This window comes from Myotis daubentonii, chromosome 4, assembly GCF_963259705.1.
Source record: "Myotis daubentonii chromosome 4, mMyoDau2.1, whole genome shotgun sequence".
Taxonomy (NCBI): domain Eukaryota; kingdom Metazoa; phylum Chordata; class Mammalia; order Chiroptera; family Vespertilionidae; genus Myotis; species Myotis daubentonii.
The window spans coordinates 49,669,578-49,691,860 of NC_081843.1; the positions used below are offsets into that span (position 1 = coordinate 49,669,578).

The 22,283-nt window shown below is 43.9% G+C and overlaps 1 protein-coding gene across 3 annotated transcripts in view; it reads left to right on the forward strand.

The window, feature by feature from the left end:
* The window catches only part of LOC132233355 (colorectal mutant cancer protein), a 238,117-nt gene that overhangs the window by 129,964 nt on the left and 85,870 nt on the right, over positions 1–22,283 (forward strand). For all 3 annotated transcript variants that reach the window (XM_059693891.1, XM_059693892.1, XM_059693893.1), the window contains one exon: positions 9,421–9,534. In XM_059693891.1, the coding sequence (XP_059549874.1) occupies positions 9,421–9,534 (114 nt within the window). The remainder of the gene's footprint in view (positions 1–9,420; positions 9,535–22,283) is intronic.

The following is a 22,283-nucleotide window of genomic DNA, read 5'->3' on the forward strand; positions in this document are numbered from 1 at the left end:
GGCCGACATTCTGCCAGGCAGCCTGGTGGTTAAGTGATTTACCTGCAGTATGTTTAATCTTCACCCCTCTGTACAGTTATTGTTCCCGTATCACAAGGTAAGTAAGCTGAGGCTGGGAAAATTTTTAACAGCATCACTGAGGCTAAACTGATACTCGGGGTTTGTGTTTCTGTTTTTGTGATAGTGATAAAACCTATGTCCTTAACTAAGGAATTTCCCCCCCATTGTTCCTCTCCCTGCAGTCCCTCTCCCAGTCTCTCCCTTTTCTGCGAAGATGGTCCTGCTTGGGATCAGTATGGGCTGGTTCAGGTGGTTTGGAAAGGAGAGAAGGGTCAGATCGTTCCTTCTATTTAAACACACTGTTCTCTGAAGCAGCCAGCAGGGCTCTGATGGGAGAGAACGCTGAGCAGACTTGAAATGTGTCCCTCCCGCCCTTTCCGGGTGCTTCGGACGCCATGCACCAGCAAGTGGCCCATCCGTCAGCAGCCCTGGGTGAGGACGGAGAAGCCCAGCCTCCCTGTGCCCTCACTGAAATGGGAGCTTGTTTATGGCATCAAGCACTTAAAGTGACTTTCTTTAAATGAAATAGTGCATGTTAAAGTATCTTTTAAAAGTTGACAGTGCATTTAACGACTGTATTGAGTGTCTCAAATCAGCAACAACTTGGCTGTATCCTGTGCTCTCACGAAAAGTCTGAACGTGTGTGCCTTGAGCTTTTATATAAAGTTTATATGTATATATTAATACATGTAAATTTATATATGTATGTATCTGTATATACATGCATACACACACACATACTCAAATCTAAATCTTCAGTCATTTTCCCAAAGAAAAAACACTGTCCTCAATTCAGTAAAAAAAAAAAAAGGGGGGGGGGTGGGAGGGAGTCTTTTCAAAACTGTTGCTGTAAAATACTAGGCCTTTCCTAATCTGCGGAGTTTATTGACTATTTCACCATTAAAGGTACTTTGTTTCTCTGGAATGAAGAATTCAATACGTGCTGAATTGGATCAATATAAAAATTTATGAACAATGCAGGCCTTGTCAGGAACTCTTTACTCCTGCTCATATAATTCTCTGTGGGAGTTTCTGCCTCAGGGATCACATCGGTAGTTACAGCACGCTGAAATATTCATGTCCTCTGATTAGCCGGATTTAATTGTTACATCTTCATCTCCTTCATGATGTGTCATTAGGATGCAGCCCACCTTGAAATGTCAGTGGAGGCTGCTGGTTTATTGCAGTGTCTTTATTTTGCCTGTGTTCCTTTACAAATAACCTTGTATACACCTGTAATTCTGGTTTCCTTTGGAAATAACACCATCAGAAGTATGAAGTTATTTGTTAGTGGAAAATACCAAGTTATTTATTCCTACTAACAACTCTTGTATTATAATATTTGTATAGTAAAATTTAAAATATATATAATATGCTACTGTTTGGATTTTTTTTTATTTTTTTAAGATCTATTAACTAAAGTGAGCTTTCCTCCCAGGTATTTTAATTAGCAAAATTTAAGAGCTTTTTCACCTCCACTGCGATATTTTCCTCTTTAACTTTCACTCATAGGTTATGTAAATAGGTGGAGATTAGTTTTTCTTTGATTCCTTCCTGGATCTGATAGCAGCTGAATGGTCTTTTATTTCTCAAAATATTGGAAATTTTAAATAATACCATTTTCCCCCATGCTAATTTTGCATTTCTGCTTTTCCCTCTTATAAAAGGAACCTCTGAGACCTAATCTTCTCAACGGTTTCACAGGTATCTGCAAGAATCTGGGAAGTGCTATGATATTCTGTTGCAAAGCATGAGGCATAGTGAATGAACCGGCTCAGGGGTTAGACATACCCGGGCTTTCGTTCTAGCTCTGCCACTTACTAGTTGGACAGTTTACTGAACTTCTAAGCCTCAATTCCTACCTCTTTAAATTGGGGTTGAATAGTAACCAGTTCATAAGGCAATGTGAATAATAATTGAGAGAGTGTTACATGCTTCATTTAGCAGCTAGCACATAGTAAACACTCACGTGCTAGCTATTATTATTTCCAGGAAAATTATGTGATTTATTTTTATCTTAGTTTTTAATATATACTTTTTTTATTGATTTCAGAGAGGAAGAGAGAGAGGGGGGGGAAGAGAGAGAGAGAGAAACATCAGTGATGAGAGAGAATCACTGATCAGCTGCCTCCTGCATACCCCCTACTGGGGATTGAGCCCACAACCCAGGCATGTGCCCTGACTGGGAATTGAACCATGGCCTCCTAGTTCATAGGTCGACTCTCAACCGTTGAGCCAGACTTATTTTTCGAGGAGCATATGTTTGCCGATGAGGTGGGATTCAGGGTTATCTGCAAATCCCACAACAGCCAGTCTTGGTGACCTCCCATCCTTAAGAGTCACCGCCCTCCGTGGGAGTCATCTCACAGCCATTTATTTGAGACAAGGGAAGAGTTGCTTCAGGCAAGTCCTAGGGCTGGTGGTGTGGCTGCTTTGTGAGTTGGCACCATCACCCATATCAGCCCCCTTGCAGATACCCGTTTTTCTCTAATGGACCCCATCCATATTGAAGGAACCCTAGAATGCTGTTTTCAACAACTGAACTTATGGAGGTTTACAAAGTAAATCAGAGAGCTGATCTCTCACGGAAATTACTGGCAAAGGAAAAGACAAAAGCTGCTGCTTTCTGAGTTGGTCTAGAGCTGCAAAAAGTGATTTGTGTGCAGTGAACAATCTTGTAGATGATATTTAATGAGTTTCAGGTTTCAAGGTTATGAGCAGCCTTTCTTGAAATACTACCCAGCAGGTGCCCCAGCAGGACTTCTGGCAGCAAATAGGAATGTCCAGTCCTGGAAGCCGCTGGACAGGCCTGGTTGTGTCCATCTGGCAGGGACCGCTCCCCTTTTGCCAGGGATTTTGTTCTTATGTATCTGAATGAGAGCGCTGGGCTGGAGGGAGTCTCGGAGAGGAAGCTGAATGAGGCTGTTTTCTCGTGTGCAGATGTCTGTTGCTATTTCCAAGGACAGGGCTGGGTGTATACAGTTTTTCACTCCCCAGGAGCTCCCGGGTGCCATTTGGGAGAGTGGAAGCCTCTGGACAGGGCAGGAGGAAATCAGAATTTGATGAGCTTTGTTTCTCTGTGTCTGTTTCATGTCTTTATAGCGAGGGAAGTGGACTAGACATTATCAGATTTCTTCTGCGCTGATAACATTGTGTAAGATTGTCGTGTGCTTTCAGCTCCAAGGGAACGAACTTTGATCGGTTCCACACAGCGAAGCTTCCTCGTGTGGTGAGCTTCTGCAGGTCCTTTCTGGGGCCAGTGGGCAAGGAAAGTATGCAAAGCCCCAATCACAGATCTCAGGGTGGGGCCATTGGGTAGGAACCCTTCTCAAAAGGATGAAAAAGGACAGGAAGTGAAAGAGAACTTCCCAAAAACACACTGAGCTGAGCTGACCGCCAACCCCCAGCGTCCTCACTGCTCCGAGAGGCTCTCCCTGCTCCCTCCCTCTGTGCCCTGCTTTTCCCCACCCCTGCCAGTGCCCACAGCTGACCTCCCACCCCACATCCTCCATCCTTCCCATGTACATGCCCTCACACACACATCCCACAAGCAAGGGAGAGCTGTGGCATGTTGAGTTGGAAGTGCTAGTGAGCACACAGCAGAGATTAGAGCACGGAGTATGTGTGTATTAATATTTATTCTACTGTTTATTAGTTTTCTGCCCTCGGGCTGATTTTCTGTCCGTCCTCTGGGCCTTGGTTTCCTCATTTGTCAGGAGGGAATAATACGTATCTCACAGCATTGTGGTGAGGATTAAATGAGACACTGCATGAAATGTGCTTAGCCCAAGCGCCTGGTACCCATTAAACATCGAGCCAGTGGTCACTATTAATGTTATGATTCTTATTATTACTATGGAGTTGACTAGAATTCTCAAAATATTCCGAGAGGCTGGCATCGGGTTTTGACACTGCCTGTCTTCTGCAGGGCTCTTCGGCTGATCGAATTCGGTAAAGAGCAGGAAGCACCTAGTGTAGAACCTGCCGAGAGCATGTGTTTGGTAACGTTTAGTTGCATTTGTTTCTTCCCCTTTAACAAAGAGGACAGTTCATGTGGTGAAAGAAGTTGGCACTGCCCATTGTCACCACTCAAGCATAAGCAAAATTGTGCATCCCTTGTACCTGGAGGGCAGGTGGCTCATTCAGGACAGGGTGGTAATGGCTTGGTGGGGAGGAAACAGAGGCTCCCTGACAGAGAATGGCATGACTTACAGGAGTGCCATTCAAGTAGCCAGGTCAGGTAAAGGAGAAAGAAAGAGAGCAAGCACCCCTTGCCCTGGGTGAGCTTGCCTGCCAACAAAGCGGGGAGGCTGGCTCAGCCATCACACCTGGTGCCTGTGGAGACTCTGGGGATGAACTCGTTCCTCTGTCTCAGGTGTGGCTGTAGAAGCCATGGGTCCCACTGAAGGCGGTGCTGTTAAAGAGCGGATCAAAGCCTCAGAAAGATGAGCAAAATAGTGGACTTGGAGTTTGACAGCCTAGATTCCGGTCCTGGGTCCTGTTCATCAATTGTGATCCTGGGGGAAAGGACTTGTGCCTCAGCGAACTGGGACTCATAGCTTCCCTGCAGATCACAGAGCTGTGGGTTAAAGGTGAAGATCCAATGGGGTGATGCACGGGAGAATACCAGTAAACAGGACGGTGCCAGCACGTGTTTGCTGTTTTTATTGCTAGTGGAGTAAGATGGAGGAGCACATTATCACCAGCAATGCACAGTGGTGCTCTTGGGGGCTTACCAGAGTCCTTGAGCTGCTGGCTTAAAAGGGCAGCTTAAGAAGTGTGAAGCCATTTGTCTCATGGCTAATGTGTAACAGGAAAGACATCTGTGCTCTTGGCCCAAAAGGAGCCGACGGGAGAGGCCATCAAAAAGGCACTGCTAGCTTCTCACCTGGGCCCAGGCAGCTGGACACTATCCGTCAGAGGCTAAATGAGCTCATCCTAATAGCCAGTGGACAATGAAATATTAGACAAGTAATGTTTCATCCAAAACTAACGACCATTTTGACAGTTAGGTTGCAGCCCAATTTCCAGGTTGTTTGGAACCTGGAAATGTGAAACAGGGCTGAAAACAGCCTAGGGCAGTGGTCGCCCAACTGCAGCTCGCGAGCCACATGCGGCTCTTTGGCCCCTTGAGTGTGGCTCTTCCACAAAATACCACGTGCGGGCGCGCACGTCCAGTGCTATTGAAACTTCGTGGCCCATGCGCAGAAGTTGGTATTTTGTGGGACTCCTCCAAGGATGATCTAAATGTTCCTTGGGTGGGACTTAGTCTGAGAAGGCTGTTGACTTGAAACATGGCTGGCAAAGAGGAGCACTCACCTGGTTCCAGTCGCCATGCTGCTCACTCTGTGGATGCTGTCTCATTTGACTTTACAGCAGCCCTGTAACAAGGCACTTAAATAAACTGTCCGAACACAGTCCACCAGTGAGTGGCATAAATGAGACTTGAACCCAGGCTTATCTGATTCTTTACAAATCAGCATTAAGTCAACTTCATTTGCCAGAGTACCTCAACATAATGTTGGTCTACACAACAGAGGTCGGTTTCTCATGTCCTGTTACAGACGTCTGGACATTCCATAGGATAGGGTGGCGCTACAAACTGTTAGGGAATCGGGCACCTTTCGGCTCCCTGGAAGGTGCCCTCATCTTTATGAAGCAAGATGGCTGCTCCATCCATCACATTAGTATACCAAGCAAGGAAGACAAGGGGCAGGCCCTCTTTCAAAAATATTTTCCCAGAACTCCCACATAATGTTCTGCTTACATCTTATTGGCCAAGCTTTGTCACATGTCTACATCTAGCTTACTACAAGGGAGGCTGAAAACTGGGACACGGTAGCTGAACTGCAGTATAACCAGCTAAAAATCAAGGTCTTCTTCCTGAGCATGAAGAGAGAAGTGTGTTGGGAGAGACTAGCACTGACTCCAAATATGATATCTTTCCTGAGATTTAAACCCACTGTCACTCCTTTTAAAAATTACCCAGAAAGAACTTTATACTCATTTCCAATGCCTATCTTGACAATATACAGGTTCCATCACACTACCTGTAGCACCGCCCACACTCTCCAGCTTATGAATTTGCAGAGATACCACCAGCTCTGGCCGGATGAGCGGATGAGATGCAGAAAGAAGGGAGGGCTAATCAGCTTTTGATTACCGAGTTATTGAAAAGGTGGGACCAGGAGAGCTGCTGAACTGAGATTCACAGGGAGTGGGGAGCACACCTTGTGGTGGGAACTTACTTATCTGTGTCCAGTCACCAGGTGGTAAAGGAGAAGCAACAGGTCTTGTGACTTGTGAGCAAACATTTTCCCCTCTCCCCCCATCCTCTGTAGTTATGGCTTCTGCTGAGTAATTGCCAGTAACATTAGGGACATGTGTGTATTCTACCTCATTTTTAAAGTTTTTCCTTCTATCAGAAAAGCTGGTGGGTGGGAAGGAAGATGCAGCAAGGAAGGAAAATAACCCTTTTCAATTTTTCCGATACAGCTGGTATGTGCAGAAAACACAATCACAACCCTTTTGTTTAATACAAAAGCCTCTTTCTCTTTTAAAAAGAATTAAGTATCCAAAAATAGTTTGAAACTATCCAGAGGCCACCACTAAACTTTAGAATGTTTTCTTTCTGGTTTATTTTTTATTACATTTTCATTTTTTTTAATAATTAGAGGGAAATATTTAAAGTAAAAATTGTATTCTCATAGAAAAACCCTGAAAATTACTGTCACAACATCATATAGTGAGGAAAGGGCACTGGTGGCCTTGGTTCTGATGTTAAGCTATCCCTGGGACCTTGAGTAAGCTAGTTATCTCTGGGTTTCAGATACTCACCTGCAGGTTGGAAGTGGGAGATGCCAAGTACAGTATCAGGGCCTTTTCCTCACCAGACATCTGTGTTAGGGCATATGAGACAGTCTGCAAAATTTAATGCGGGATCATGGAGCTGGCATCAAATCCAGATGTTTCTTAATTTGGGATCCATGAATATTTCCAGGGTGTGTTCTCGTCATAATTAGGTGGGACACATGCATGAACCCCCAATTTATACTCTTTTGTAAGAGAAAAGCCAATCACATTTATGAGAGTCTTAAGGAATCTGTGACCTGAGGAAGGTTAAGAACCACTGGTCGACTCCCCTACTCTCACTTTATGGACAGGCCCCTTCCGTCAGGGAAGTGAAGGGACTTGCTCCAAATGCTCATCCTGTGGATCTTCCTGCCAATCTGGAGAGCAGCGCTCTCTCTCCTCCATGGAAGTGACCCATCCTGGGTGCCCTCTGCTCTGCACTACGATGGAAATAACTCCTCTAGGTCTCCCCATCTGGCCCAGCCTCCTCTGGCATCTTTTCCCCCTAATTCTCCCCCCGCCCCTTCAGGCAACCCTGTCCCCCAGAAGTCGGAGGGGAGATGTTGTAAGGGAGGAAACAGGCTGACACAGTCAAGGTCCTCGTTCCCACTCCTTTATTTCTGAAAGAACATCTCAGCTCTCCGTGTAGTTTATCCTTCTCGCCAGAAGTGACATGGAGAACCTTCTCCCAAGACCTGACATAATAGTGCAAAGGGCACAGTGTCTGACGCTGAAGGAAAATCCTCAGATTGACAGCTCATAGGAGGAGAGTCACCCCAGTTGCTAAGGCAGTGGATTGTGTCCCACTCTACCAAATGGAAAGCAAAACAGCCTCAAAAAGATTGTACAATGGGAACACTGTGGTGTTTGTGCTGAGAATTCATCAGACAGAACCTTGTATGTGAAACCCAAAGTGACCTTTTCGGAGGGCCCTAGCCCTCCATAGGAAGGCAAATACCACCAGATTGCCTGACATTTCCTTTTTTAATTTCAAGCATTCCCGATTTCATGTTGGCTATTGATCTGTTGGTTTGCAGCCCCGATGCAATTAAGTGAAGTCACTTTCATTGCTGTTATAGACTAATATAAACTACTGTTTTGAAATCCCAGTGTCCTCCCTGTATCTCCCTCTCCCTGCCTCGTAACACCACCCCCTCCCCAAAGCCTGCCAGCCAACAACATGCAGTGTAGATGGTGCCGGTTGCAGAAAAGGGCATTTTTCTAAACCTGAAATTCAAATCTATGTACTGTTGTACTGCATCCATTTTTAAAGATCACATTTATTTGTTCACTCCTTACTTTAAGTCCCTCTTGGCAGAAGCTAAAAAAAAAAATTCTAAAGAGGAGGGTTTTTTAATTCTAGTCAGTCACCCAAATGTAATGTGGAACTCAGCTAGGGAATGTGCTGAGCTCCACCTGGAATTGATGATGAAGACAGATGAGAAGCGGTAACTCAGAGAACAAAGGTTGAAAGGTGGCATTGCTCCGGGATTAGTGTTTTGAATGGATCTTAGGGCTAGTCCCATCCATTGGCCCCGGAAGCCCCAGCAGGCAGGTGTGTGGCAGGTGCGTGTGCAGCTGGAGCTTGGTGTTCAGAACTTGAAAGTTGAGCTCTTGAGATCCTGGCAGTGCATGGTGCCACTTGTTCCTCTGGTGAAGAGCGTTCTCTCTGGCTCCGGTTAACCTGAGAGAATTGGCCAGGGAAAGATGCCTGGATGGATTCTTGGTTGGTCTGTTCACAGCATAATTTATCAGAGTCTGGCTGCTGCTCCTCTGAGAGGACCTGCTGGTGCAAAAGCATCTGGTCAGTCTAGTCCAGCTGGGGGACAGTGAGGAAGAATGAGCCACCAAAAAACTAACAGGCAACTGTAGGAGGAGACCATATGAAGAAATGAGCTCTCCCATTTCTTTTCTTAAAGCTCGGCCCCAGGGGAGAAAGGGGTGGGTGGAGGTGGAAGAGGGCATAGAGGGGATAAATGGTGATGGAAAAAATTAAATTAATTAAAAATTTAAAAACTCAGCCCTTTGGTCTGTCTGTTGTTCACACAGCAATGTGGGTGATTGAATTGCAACAAACATTTGAATTGCCCTATTCAACATTCATATTTTTTCCAAAGGTAGAAGCTAATTCTGTTCTGCCTTATCCTTCTCATGTTGAAAATCAGGCAGCCCCACACCAGCTCTTAATATCATCCTTGCTGAGGAACTCAGGGAAATCCCCTAGAATGAGAAGCTTTGCTCTCCATCCTGATTTGACCTTTCAAAATTAGGTCTCACTGCCTACATACAATAGTTTTCTCCTGTTACATTTAGGGTGATCATACAACCCAGCTTCCTATAAGACATCTGATTTATGTCTGTTGTCCCCTGAGATTAATAGCACCCAAAGCATCCCGTTTGAGGTGAAACATTTTTTATATGATCACACTAATTACAGGGAATGAAAGGAAGGAAATGAGTTTCTGCTGAAGGTTCTAACCTTGTGCTCCTTTCTTTCTGTTGCCGCAGCTCCACTTGGCAGCCCTGGCATCACTCAAGGGAGACATAGTGGAGCTTAATAAACGTCTGCAGCAAACAGAGCGGGAACGGGATCTTCTGGAAAAGAAATTGGCCAAGGCACAGGTAAGGGACTGGAAAGACTTTCAACTTTCTTTATTGTGAGATAAAATGTAGATATAGACATTCCCACAAAACAAATTATAACTTAACTAGAGGCCTGGTGCATACAATTTGTGACCATGGGGGGTGTCCCTCAGCCCGGCCTGCACCCTCTCGTAGTCTGGGAGCACTCAGGGGATGTCCGACTGCCAGCTTAGCGCTGCCGTGGAGGCGAGAGAGGCTCCCACCACCACCGCTGTGCTTGCCAGCCATGAGCCCAGCTTCTGGCTGAGAGGCATTCCCCCTGTGGGAGCGCACTGACCACCAGGGGACAGCTCCTGCATTGAGCGTTTGCCCCCTGGTGGTCAGTGTGCATCATAGCAACCGGTTGTTCTGCCATTTGCTCGATTTGCATATTAGCCTTTTATAATACAGGATGAGCAAACATCCTCATGACCACTGTCCAGGCCAAAAAATAGTACTTGCCAGTCATCCAATCCCACTTTCCCTCCCACCAAGGTGACTCCTACCATGACCTCTTATAATCGTATTAGAGGCCTGATGCACGAAAATTTGTGCAAGAGTAGGCCTTCCTTCCCCCAGCTGCCAGCACCAGTTTCCCGCCCCCCGCACCCAGGACCCGGGCTTCCACCCTCTGGCTGCCAGCAGGCACCTGGGACCTGGGCTGGCTTCCCTCGGGCCCCGGCTTCATCAGGAAGGACATCCAGAATGCATCCAGAAGACGTCCAGTCTAATTAGCATATTACCCTTTGATTATTATAGATTTTCTGCTTCTTTATAATTTTCCACTAAAGTCTATAGATAGTAGAGTTTAGTCTTATCCATTTAAAAACTGTTTCCATGGAATCTCTTCATCTACAGGTCTTTCCTCTGTTCTTTGTTTGCCTTATAATTAATCTGTTAAAACCTGACCACTTGACCTATAGTTCCCACAGTCTGGATGCTGATGATTGCACACTCAGAGTGTAGTTCCACATGCGCCTCTGTCCCTGTATTTCCTGCATTAGCGGTTGGATGCAGAGGCTCAGTCAGGTGGGCAGCATATAACGGTTGTCTTGCTTTCAGTAATGTTAGCAGCTATTGACACTCAATGCCTAAGTTCATTGATTCATGAGGACTTATAAATCATGGTATTTTAGTTCTGACCATTTCTTTTTTAGTTATTAATTCTTTCTTAGTTATTAACTGCTTTCAAGAGACAATGTCCATCATGTATGATTTATTGAAACAATGATATAGTTCATAGAGAGAGAGCAGAATTAATGCTTCATTCTTTTAATTTATTTAACATTTTTCAAAATAATGAATTGATTACCTATGATTTTCTGAAAGTACCTAATTATTTTTTTCAAATATTGTTATGAATTTATGGATTTAAACATATTTGGGTTTCAATTCATTATAATTTTTTTCCTTGCAGAAACTCAAATTATAGTAAGAAGCTCTTTAAGTTGGTTTCAGAGTTTTTTGACATGAGCCTAATAGTTATTCCAGGTTCACCTAGTACATTTTTGCCCCAAACTTGGAATAAAGCATTCTCCAAGTAGCCCTCATTTACACAAGAAAAATGGTATTTCAAGACCACAACCTCAGTGCTAAGGGGGCTTATTGCTTCTAGGTTGGTCATTACTTTTACAGACAGGAAATTATTTATTTAATTATCTATCTGTATGTGTATGTATACATTTTAAGATAAAATACCATAGGAGTTATGCTAATTGCTCCTATTCAAATTGGGAAAAATTGAATTGCCCTATTCAACTTCCATATTTTCCAAAGGTAAAAGTTAATTTGGTTCTGCTTTACCCTTACTTCTTGCATTGAGAATCAGGGGGCCCCACACCAGCCCTCAATCATTGACCTTGCTGAGTTACTCAAAGAAGACTACAGAGTACTTTTATTTAGCTTCTTCTGTATTTTATCTTTATTTTTTTCTTTTCATACTGAGAATCCTGATTCTTAAAGTTACAGAGAATGACTGAATTAGAATATTTCATAATTACTTATTTGTTTTATTCCATATTATATACAAACAGGCTCAGGATAATATTAGCACTCCCATAAAAATATAATTACTCAAGAGAATTTTAAAAAATTTTGTCATTATGCTCTCCACATTTCCCCAATTTTTTGCCATTGTACTACATCCACACCCCTGACTATGGCCATTGCAGCCTGTCCTGCCCCCCTTTCAGTCCTCAACAATATGTTTAATGTTGACCAGGGTCCTTATGTCGATGTCACTCCTCTGCTTTTAGATTCCTCAGAGAGGATTCATTAAAATAATCTTCTCCAAGTCCTTGCTTGTTAATAACAGTGTGTTGGTGCCCTTCATACTTGAAAGGCATTTTTGCTGAATAGAAAGCCCTTGGCTCATCTTTTCTTTACTTGAATATGTTTTTTTAATTCTCTTTTGGCAGACAGCGTTGCTCTCAAAGTCTAATAATAACACAACTTTCTTTTCCCTCACTTACTTATTCTAGATGTCCATAGCATTTCATTTCTTTTTATTTAAGTCCAGTCATTTTACTAGAGCAGTTCTTAATCTTAATCATTCTGGTTAGATATTCTCAGGTTTGCTGTGTATTATGTTGATTATATTTTAAAATAAATGTTTTTAATATCTGGTAAGGTTTTTAAAAAAATTTTTAATGTTTAATATTAGTTTAGTTCCCTTTTATTTTTTATTCTTCAAGGATGCTTATTATTTGTATGCGAGGTTTTCTTTGCCTGTCTTCAGTATCTGTCACTATTTCAAATGCTTTATATCTCTCTCTTTTTAGTTTGTTCTTCCTATTCTCCACCTTCTGTTGTTTATTCCCGCTTGTGTGCCTCCTAGTTTAGTCTTCATTTCTGAAATACATTTTTTCTTATTTCTGTTTTTTCTGTGTTCTAATACCTTCTGAGTTTTTTCTGATTTTGAATTACGTTCTTTCGTGTCTTATGTCATTTTATTTCCTGTAAGTCTTTTAACTTATTTTGAAATAGTAAGCTATTATATTGGGCTTTTTCTCCCTCTCATCTATTTTGTGGCATGCTTTCATGGTTTATAGGGACGTTATTCTGCTCCTTTTTTCCCCTTCTTTATAACCTTTGTATGGAATTTGACCTCAGTACTTTTGTGTTTCATTTTTATGTGAAAAAATAGCTTCCTTGAACTTTCAGAAGGTAGGATTTATGATGGCTTTTTTTTTTTTTAAGTTCATAGAGCTAAGTCTTCGGTTGTCATGTAGTCCACAGTGTGGCAGCTTGCTTTCTGATACTTCCTGGCTCTGTTCCCCTCGCCTACTTCTGCCTGGGTCTGTTCTTTCCTTTGTCTCTGTTACCCCCCACTCTGTTCCATTTTGACCCACTCCCTGCAGTTTTTCCTCCTGGAGAGGAAGCCTGGGATCAGTCTTGACAGTTCGCAGAGATCAGCTGCTTTAGTCCCTGCAGATCTGACTGTGGGACCCTTGCTCACTCACTCTAGGCTCAGGCAAAAGCCCCTCCTGGGCTTGGCTGCTGTTCGCCAATGGGCCCTCTCAGTTTCCTGTGTACGCTGATTTGGTTATTTGGGGCTTTTCCAGTTCTCAGACCTGCCATCCTAGTCCTTCCCTGTGCTTCTGCCCACACAGACACCACTCAGGTCTTGTGAAGGGCGGTGGTTTGTCTCTACCTGCTTGTGTTCTGTTGCTCAAGGGGGCACCTTGTTTCTAAGTGGTTGATTGTGCTGTGTAGGTGCTCTGTCAGTTTTGATGTGGGAATTTGGAGAGACTGAAAAGCCAGGCTGCCGCAGTCATCAGTCTCTAGAATGACCTGTGGAAAGTTTTGAAACCTCGTGTCTCATATTCATAGACTGTTCGAGTCAGGAGGAAAGACCCTTTGTACTTAAGATCATCTGTGTTCACATTTGACAGGCTACTCAGAGAATTAACTTGCTTACCCAAGGTCAATGACTAGCTTAGACCAGAGCCAGGCAGGGCCACGAGTGTCCTTTTCGGTTTTCACTTAGATAGAAACTTTACTTCAAATATTTCCCTTTTGATTATAAAAGTAATAAAAATGTGATAGAAAATCAACTGGAGAGATAGCTCTCCAGTGGTGGGCTCTGGTGAGTTAAAACTTCTTTAATACTTTTATTTCATAAGGGTTTTTTTGAGAAAGGGGTTATTTTTTAATTAAAGAAAATATACAATGGAGTTAAGTGACTGTGTTTTCTACTTTACAACCCTGCAAAGTCAGCTGTTGTTAATAGTTCTTACCAATGAGATTTATTTTTTAAAAGGAAAATAAATTATGAATGCTTTTAATTGGAAACTGTCACGTACCCACCGTCTTGGATTTTAAAAGGTGACCAGGAAGGTGTTTCTGAAACTGTAAGCCTAAAAAGACAGAGCAGCTTGTGCAGAGGATGGTTAAAAGGCCATGGACAGCTTTTCCTGGGCTGTGTCAAGGGCTGATTCATCTCCCTTCTCACTCACCTATGATCAAGACGTTCTCATGGAATAGTTTGTAATGGTTGGTTTTACTCCTAATGACAATAGTCACATCATAGTGCCACCAATTAACTTTCGCTTGTTTGCATTCTTACTCTAAATATACTTAAAAATTACTCTCCTTTCCTTTCACTGGAGATGTGTTCCCAGTTCAGATACTAGGGCCCAGGAAAGAGAGCATGCAAAAAAATAAATAAATAAATAAAGCCAAACTTGCCAGTCTCATACCTTTTATAAAGGTGAGATTTGTGCAAGAAAAAATAAGAACAACGAAATGACTGTGCCATGCTTTCTGTGCTATGTGCCTTGCTAAGTGATTTATGTTAGAATGAGGCTTTACCAGATTTTGGAAGTACAGGTTCATTTGTAAATTTATGCTCTGAGGCTTTAGTAAGTTTTACCAGCTCTCTAAATATTACAGAGCTATGATTAAACCGAAAATGTAAAATTTAAATCTTGGGTGTGTTCTTTTGAAATAATCAAAACGAGCTTCAGCATCTGTTGAGTAATTATTAATGGTGACACTGGAACTGGCTGAAGAAGAGAAGTTTATTATCCATGGTCATGGGATCAACCAGTCTGTAGAGTTTTGAGAGTAGTGATGAAAAAGGAAGAGAGCTGAGTAAAGGAGCCCAGAACCAATATGATGAGGAAGACAAAGCACTTCTGTATCAGTTTTCCACTGCTGTGTAATAAATTGTCACTTACTGATCTAAAACAACACACATTTATTATCTCACAGTTTCTATGCTTTGGGAGCCCAGGCATGGCTTTGCTGGGTCCTCTGCAAGTTTCACTCAAGGTGTTGGGCAGAGCTGAATGCTCATCTGGAGGGTCGACTGGGGAGGAATCCACCTCTAAGCTCATTCATTACATTGGCAGAATTTGTTTCTTTGTGATTGTGTGATTTGTGGTAGCTTGCTTCCTCAAAGGCAGCATGCAGAGAAATATTCTAGAATAAGTCTGCTCACAAGACAGAGTCTTATATAATGTAATGTGATTATTGAAGTGACATCCCATCACCTTAGAACATTTTATTAGTTAGCAGCAAGTCACAGGTCCTGCCCAGATTCAATGAGAGGGTATCACCCAAAGGTTGAATACAAGGAGACACAGACTCATAGGAGCATCTTAGAGTCTATTCATCACAGCTTTCTGGGGGATTTGATTCATCACATCATATTAGCTTGTATCAATAGTGACAATTATAACATTTCTTTATCTCTATTTATGCCAGACATTCCACATGTTTTATCTGAGTTCTCATAATGACCTCTGGCATGGATACTATTAAACATTCCCATTTTGCAAATGAGGAAATTGAGGTTTAGGGAATTTTAATATCTTACCCAAGATTATGTATCCAGAAAGTACCAGGAGTCAGGACTTGAATCTGGGTTTCATGGGAACCCATAGCTGCATTAATCCTGTATTGTCTCTTAAGCTGCCCAGGTTACCCTTAGCATCTAGAGGGGATCTGGAGGGGAGTGGGGATGGGGCACGGGGTAATTTGGTTTAAACATCCTTACCCTTCCAAATAAGACAGGTACACAGACATGTGCATGCATTTTGGCCAACATACAACAGTCTCATGGGGAGCAGCCTCATGGGAAACTGGCAAAGATCATTCTGTATATAGCACTGATTCAATGGTGCTTTCAGCATATTTGATATTTATTTAGTACTGACCATTCCTTTAACTTATTGCATTTTTTACCTACTACAGAGGAGATACTTCAAACAAGCTCCTTTGAATTTAGTCAGCAGTAATAAGGAACACTTTCTCTAAGCTCTCTGTCTTTGGAAAGCAAGTCTTCTGAGTTTTCTATTCCGTTAGGAAAAATATATAAACTGTTTCTATTAAATGTAATGGAGAGAGTGTTTTCTCTTTCTTTTGTATGAGACATTTACATGCATTCTCTTTGTCAGAATCCCACCCTCCATTCCACTCCTCTTTGTTTATGCTCTTCCTTGGTTAACTGCTCCAGCTGTTTTGCTCATTGATGGCGTTTCAGTTCGAGCTGAGCCTCTTTGTTTAGTTGGCTTGGTTCCTCCCACCTTCCCTCAGGAGAACCTGGGCAAGGACTAAAAATGGGGGTGAGCTGTTCGTTGTGATCAATCCAATGTGACCCGGAGAAAGTAGCATTCCTTCTTAGCATATTTTAAAAGGAAGTGGTACTGACCCCTCCACAGCATGGTGGAGAGGGTTAACAAATTAATGATGGCATTGCATTTTTCAAGAACCGAGCTCATAATGCTCTCAGGTTTGACAGCTGAGACTAATGTGATGATTAAAGATTTGTGGCCTCTGTGGAATAAGATAAAACCCAGTGAAGAACATTAACAAAACCATAAAGCTCCTTGGCATCACCACAATGCACAGGGTTTTTCCAGCGAGGGCTCAGCTCTCAGGCCAGCCCGTCTCAAGGCTGACTCACAGCTGTCTCCCTGGTTGCACCCAGAGAAGTGATGAGCCTAAAGGGTTTTATTCTTGGTGGTTGTATAATTGCTTGTTTTTATGAAACATTTTGCATTTAGGCAATTTTATCAATTTGTGTGGCTAAACACAGTATTTTTATAGATTTTTATGTGCTTCATCATCATGATGGGAGAGCTAAAACCTAGAGAAAGGGTTTAGGGCATATGTATTGACTCCCAGTGACATTCAGGAAAAACAAAATTTCATCTTATGCAATCTCAGTCTTTTTGTTCTTTGCCTTTCAAATCGAAACTCTGTAGTTGCAGGAGAAATCCACACTCCTGACGATACTGACCTCTAGAAACTCGTGGCAGGCAAGACGCTGCAGCCATGGGCTCTCTGGCTTTGCTGTGCTATAGGATCAGTCAACAGTGAAATATGGGCTGGGAGGAGGGAGAACCCTGGGTGCCATTACCAATAATAACCAAAAAAAAGCAGTAGTGTGTCATTTGACATCATTTCTTAACTTTGTTCAGCTGAAATTGTGTGGGATATTTCCGTGTGGTTAGAAGAAAACAATCCCTCCCTTGTGAGATTTGCTAGAAGCCGCCATTACGCCTTGTCAGGAAAGTTGTCACTGAATAATTGACTCAGGTGGGAGGCTGAAGCTGGCTTGGTGGGAACAGGAGGGACTTGGAGTTCCCCTTTTTATTACCTCCTCCCTGTCTGCTTTGCTGTTTGGGTGCTCCCAGGGAGTTGAGGAGAGAGCTGCTGGTTGCCTAGCTCTCACTTAGTGTTGTAAGCATAATACCCACTATTTCCCGAGGTTCACCTGCAGTGACTCAGAGCAGGAAACAAGGTGGGATCACCCTGCTGTCACTTGAGATCTTCAGGCAGATTGTAAAGAGGAGGCAGGTTAGGGAGCTGGGAGGGAGTAGGGAGGAAAAGATTGTAGCTACATAAAGCTTGAAGCTGCAACTGCTTGATGCCATAAACAGAAAGGAGAGGGGTTCTTCACAGGGTTTCTGCTTGTTACCTGGATTATCCTCTATAATAAAAGCCTAGGTGGTGTCACGCCCTCACAAGATGGCCGCCACAAGATAGCTAAGAGCATAGCGGAGGCAGGGCCCCAGGCCCCTCCGCGCAGTGAGGCCTAGGGGTCCTGCGGCTCTACGCAGCGCAAAGGAGGCTGGTCCTGGTGTCTCCACCACCTCGCGCGGAGGAGGCGGGTCCCAGTGGAGGAGGCGGGTTGCAGCAGGGGAGGGCAGTTGTGGGTGATCAGGCTGGCAGAGGAAAAGCAGTTGTGGGCAATCAGGCTGGCAGGGGAGGGCAGTTGGGGATGATCAGGCCGACAGGGGAGGGCGTTGGGGGCGATCAGGGGAGCAGTTAAGCGTCAATCAGGCTGGGAGGGGAGTGGTTAAAGGGCGATCAGGATGGCAGGCAGGGGTGGTTAGGGGCAATCAGGCAGGCAGGTGAGTGGTTAGGAGCCAGCAGTCCCGGATTGTGAAAAGGATGTCTAACTGCTGGTTTAGGCCTGATCCTGGCAGTCAGACATCCCCCAAGGGGTCCCAGATTGAAGAGGAGGTAGGCCGGGCTGAGGGACACACCCCCATGCATGAATTTTGTGCACCGGGCCTCTAGTCTATATATATAAAAGACTAATATGCTGAGTGTCCTTCCCTCCATCTGGGTAATGACGTCATGAAGCAATAACTGGCTTCCTCTCCCTAGCGACCACTAGCATCCTTACAGTTTCTTCAGCCCAGGAACACTTTAGCCAGGTGGAAACACTTTACACTGTAACCAAATTCTGTAAAGTGTTTTCCCATGCCTCATCTCATTTAATCCTCACAGAAGTCCTGGAGTAGGTAGATAGGAGACTCGTAGAATCCTATTTTCTTTTCATTAGCCAGAAAACGGAGGTTTAGAAAGTTTAGAAACTTGACCCAACTGAAAAGAAGTAAGAAGTGGTGGATCTTGAAAATGACTTCAGGTTTGCTCACTGCGCAGAATATAGTCAAACACTGCTGCAGTTAAATATTTTACCCTTTGTTCTCTCTGTGTGATCTACAAGAATAATCTGCTTCGTGTTGATATTTACTGCTGTGTTGCTGACAATTACCTGAAAGAGAAGTTGGGGTGCGTCACTGGGCTGGAAAAAGTTTAGCTAAATCAGAAAGCAGTTCTAATTAAGCAAGTTTGCTCTATATCTATAAAAGGCTAAGTTGACTCGTGCATGGGCAATACATACAAAGCTCTCGCTGGCGCCAATCACACACATATGTTTCCATCTGTCATTGTCAATCATGAATTCGGTTGACACTTCTATTATAGAGAAAGGGTGAATAGTGGTATTAAAATATTTCTCCTAGTTAATTTCCTTTCAGTGTGCATGAATTCATGCACTGGGCCACTAGTGATAAATAAATTGGCCACTTGACAGTCTGTTTTCATCTATAAACTGGTTGCATCTACAGAATATGCAGTACTAACAAACAACCCAAAATTTTTAGTGGCTTAAAATACTAAAGGTGTGTTTCTTCTTGCTGGGAGCTTATTGGGTCTGGAGGGAGACTGTGCTGTATTGCCCTGGCCCAGCCTCCCAAGGTGATGGGCCTCTACCATCTGGAACGTTGCCAGGCAGCCATGGCCTGGGGAAGGGAATGGGGGAAATCCCACACTAGCTCTTAAAGGCTTTGAATAAAAAATGATGTATGTTCACTAACAACTCATTGGTTAAAACAAGTCACATGGCCATATCAAGTTTTAAGGGAAATATAACCTGACTATGTGCATGGGTGGAGGTGAACCAGTCTTGGTGAAGGCCCTGCTGGCTACTACAGGGGTGCTGATACTTACACAATGTGCACCCCACACCCCACATAAGAAAATACTGGATAGAAATGAACACCATGTGAAAAAGGATTGTATTAATAGATTATGAAAGAACTAGAGGCCTGGTGCACAAGAATTTGTGCACTGGGGCGGGGGGCGGGGGGGGGGAGTGTCCCTCAGCCTGACCTGTGCCCTCTCACAGTCTGGGACCCCTCGGGAGATAACCACCTCCTGGCTTAAGCCCGCTCCCCGGGTGGCAGATGGCAGGCCCAATCCCGCGGTGCCTGCCCCGCCGCCCCGGGTCGCGCACACGGCAGGCCCAATCCCGGGGTTGGGGCGGGCAGTGGAAGGCGCTGCCCCACCCTGCCTGCAGTATGCAAATTTAACGGCCATCTTTGTTGGGTTAATTTGCATACTCTTCTGATTGGCTGGTGGGTGTAGCGAAGGTACAGTCAGCATCTTTGTCTTTTATTAGTGTAGGTGGATAATTTTTATTTTATTTATTGTTGACAATATTACAGATGTCTCTCATTTTCTCCCTTTTTGCCCCCCTCTACCCAGCCCCGCCCAACCCCAGGCCTTCCCCATGCTGTTGTCTATGTCCATGGATTATGCATATATGTTCTTTGGTTAATCTCCCCCTGTCCCTCCACCCCCCACTGAGATCTGTTATTCTGTTCCATGCAAGGAATGGATGTCTTTTTATCATTTTTTTAAAATGTCTATAGCATACTTAAATTTCAACTTAAAAAACATGCAAATGTTAAGTGGTAATCATAGAAGTAATGCCCCTTTTTCCTCTATAGTTGTCATCATTATCTTCTTGAATGAGGCTTCACTGGGATACCTGCCATAGGTGACCTTATGTGGAGGTGTGGGATCAAGCTTGACCTAGCCTCTGTCCTTGTCCAACCAAATACCCGCAACCCTAGGTTAAAATGCTCTCACAGGTCTTGGAAACTCAGGGTGGTGAGAGGTTCTGATTAGTAACAGGACTAGAGTGTGATGACAGAATCAGGTCTCACTTTACTAGGCCCATCCTGCCCGTGTGGGAGGTCGCTGGGGCAGGAAGGCACCCAGCGTGCACAGAGCGGCTTTGTCTGTCCCAGGTACCGCCCACTCATCTTCTCCTGCACTGAAGTGCCACATTCCTGGGGTTGGCTCTTGTGCAGTTTAAGGGGAGGCCTGACAAGGGTGTTTTGTTGGGTTCCTTTGGCTCCTGCGGGTGATGACTTGTTTCTTCCTGCACTGCTGCTCTGTGGGAGGGGCTCTACTTCCCCCGCTCCCCGGCTTGGAAAGCCCAGGGGATTCTCACTAAAGTTGAGATCAGCATTTCAAGTACCTTTGGCTGCGTACAGTGAGTGTGCACAGAATGGGGAGGTTTTTAATGGGGTACCTCTCGGGGATATTGATTTATACAGGTGAGACCTTAAATAAAGTCTTCTCAATCATTCATCCACATAGAGGCTAGGAGTTTTGATGATTTCCCAGTATTCTCTTTTCTGGGGAAAGGAATCCTCAGGTACCATTCCACCATCTCTTCTACTCCCACCCTCACTTCTGTCCATAGTTTTATTGTCCAGTAGAGAAGGTATGACCACCTGAAAGCTATGACCACAGTTCCCTTCAAAGTAGGTATCATAGTGACCCCCCCCCCACACACACACACACACAACCCCTGCAACCAGGGCACCTAGCACAGTATCTTAGATATCATGGGAAATCAAAACATACCTATTAGTTTTAGAGGAAGCATAAAATTACAGAGGCTTTCTACCACTTTACACGCATAATTTTGGTAAAATATAGAAATGTAAAGGAGATATATTTGCCATCTAAGAAATTTCCCCCAATATAGTCTTGTTGTTACTCCCAAATGAACCCCTTTGTTCCAAATATACATTATAAGTCTTTTTTATCCTTTTAGCTATGGGCACTTCTCCATCTGACTGAATCATCAGGATTCCTGTTGTCTCTTGTTCATAATCGCACCCTCCTGGCCATCTTCGCAGTTAGAGGCAGGGGTGATGATGGCATAATGCCAGCTATATGCTCTTGTTGCCTGGTCATCACCCATCTGATCTCTCTGCAACCTGGGCAGCCCCATGGGATCTTACCTTTTGGGTAGCTCCTAACAGTCAACAGGGATGCCCAGAGTTGTCTTGGTGGCTACCAATTGGTCATATGCTCTTTTCTTATATAAACACACCTCTTCATTTTTAAGTGGGTTTTGTAGTTTCTTGTCTGCCTTAATGGCCTGTTGACCTATAAAGACTGTAAAGAAGGAAGAATAAGGGGGAATTAAGGGAGAGTGGGAGCTCACTGAGTTGTAAGAGGAAGCAGTTCATAGCAGTTTGTAGCCCTTGAGAAATGAATATAGAAACCAAAGAGGAAGAACCAGTGAGGTGGCACTGGCGGGGGGGGGGGGGGGGGGCGGGCGGGGGCAGCCATGGTGTAGACAAGATTCAGGCTAGACTAGGCTTATCCTGTAATTATTTTAGGATCTAGAAGCAGTGACCTTCATATAAGGGTGAGCTGCATATGCACATGTACATACTATACACACATGGATACACACACACACACACACACACTTTAAAGATAGGAGTGAAGACCAATAGCAAAAGCCCATAGATATTCTGCTTGGATGGAGAAGAACAGTATTCTGCTGTTTCTATATTCCAGAGAAATATGCTCTTTCAGGTATTGACAGATACTGTCTTTGACACATGTCATTTTGTGCACTTTTCTTGTTTCTTTTAAAGTGTGGTGGGTCGTGGATGAAAAAGGCATAACTTTGTAGAAAGAGTATGTGTGGCCGGTGCAGATTCATCTTGCTTAGGAAAGCTTCCAGGTTGATATGGCTTCACTCGGTGCTTCCACGTGGTTCCCGTGTGTTTGACTTTGAGTGGAGAGGACTGGATGTTTCAGGTTGTCTCTAAGAACAAAAGTAAGTCATATCACAATTTCTCGGAGAGTAACTCTCACAAAAACCTGTGATAGAGCGTTCATCAACCTTGCTG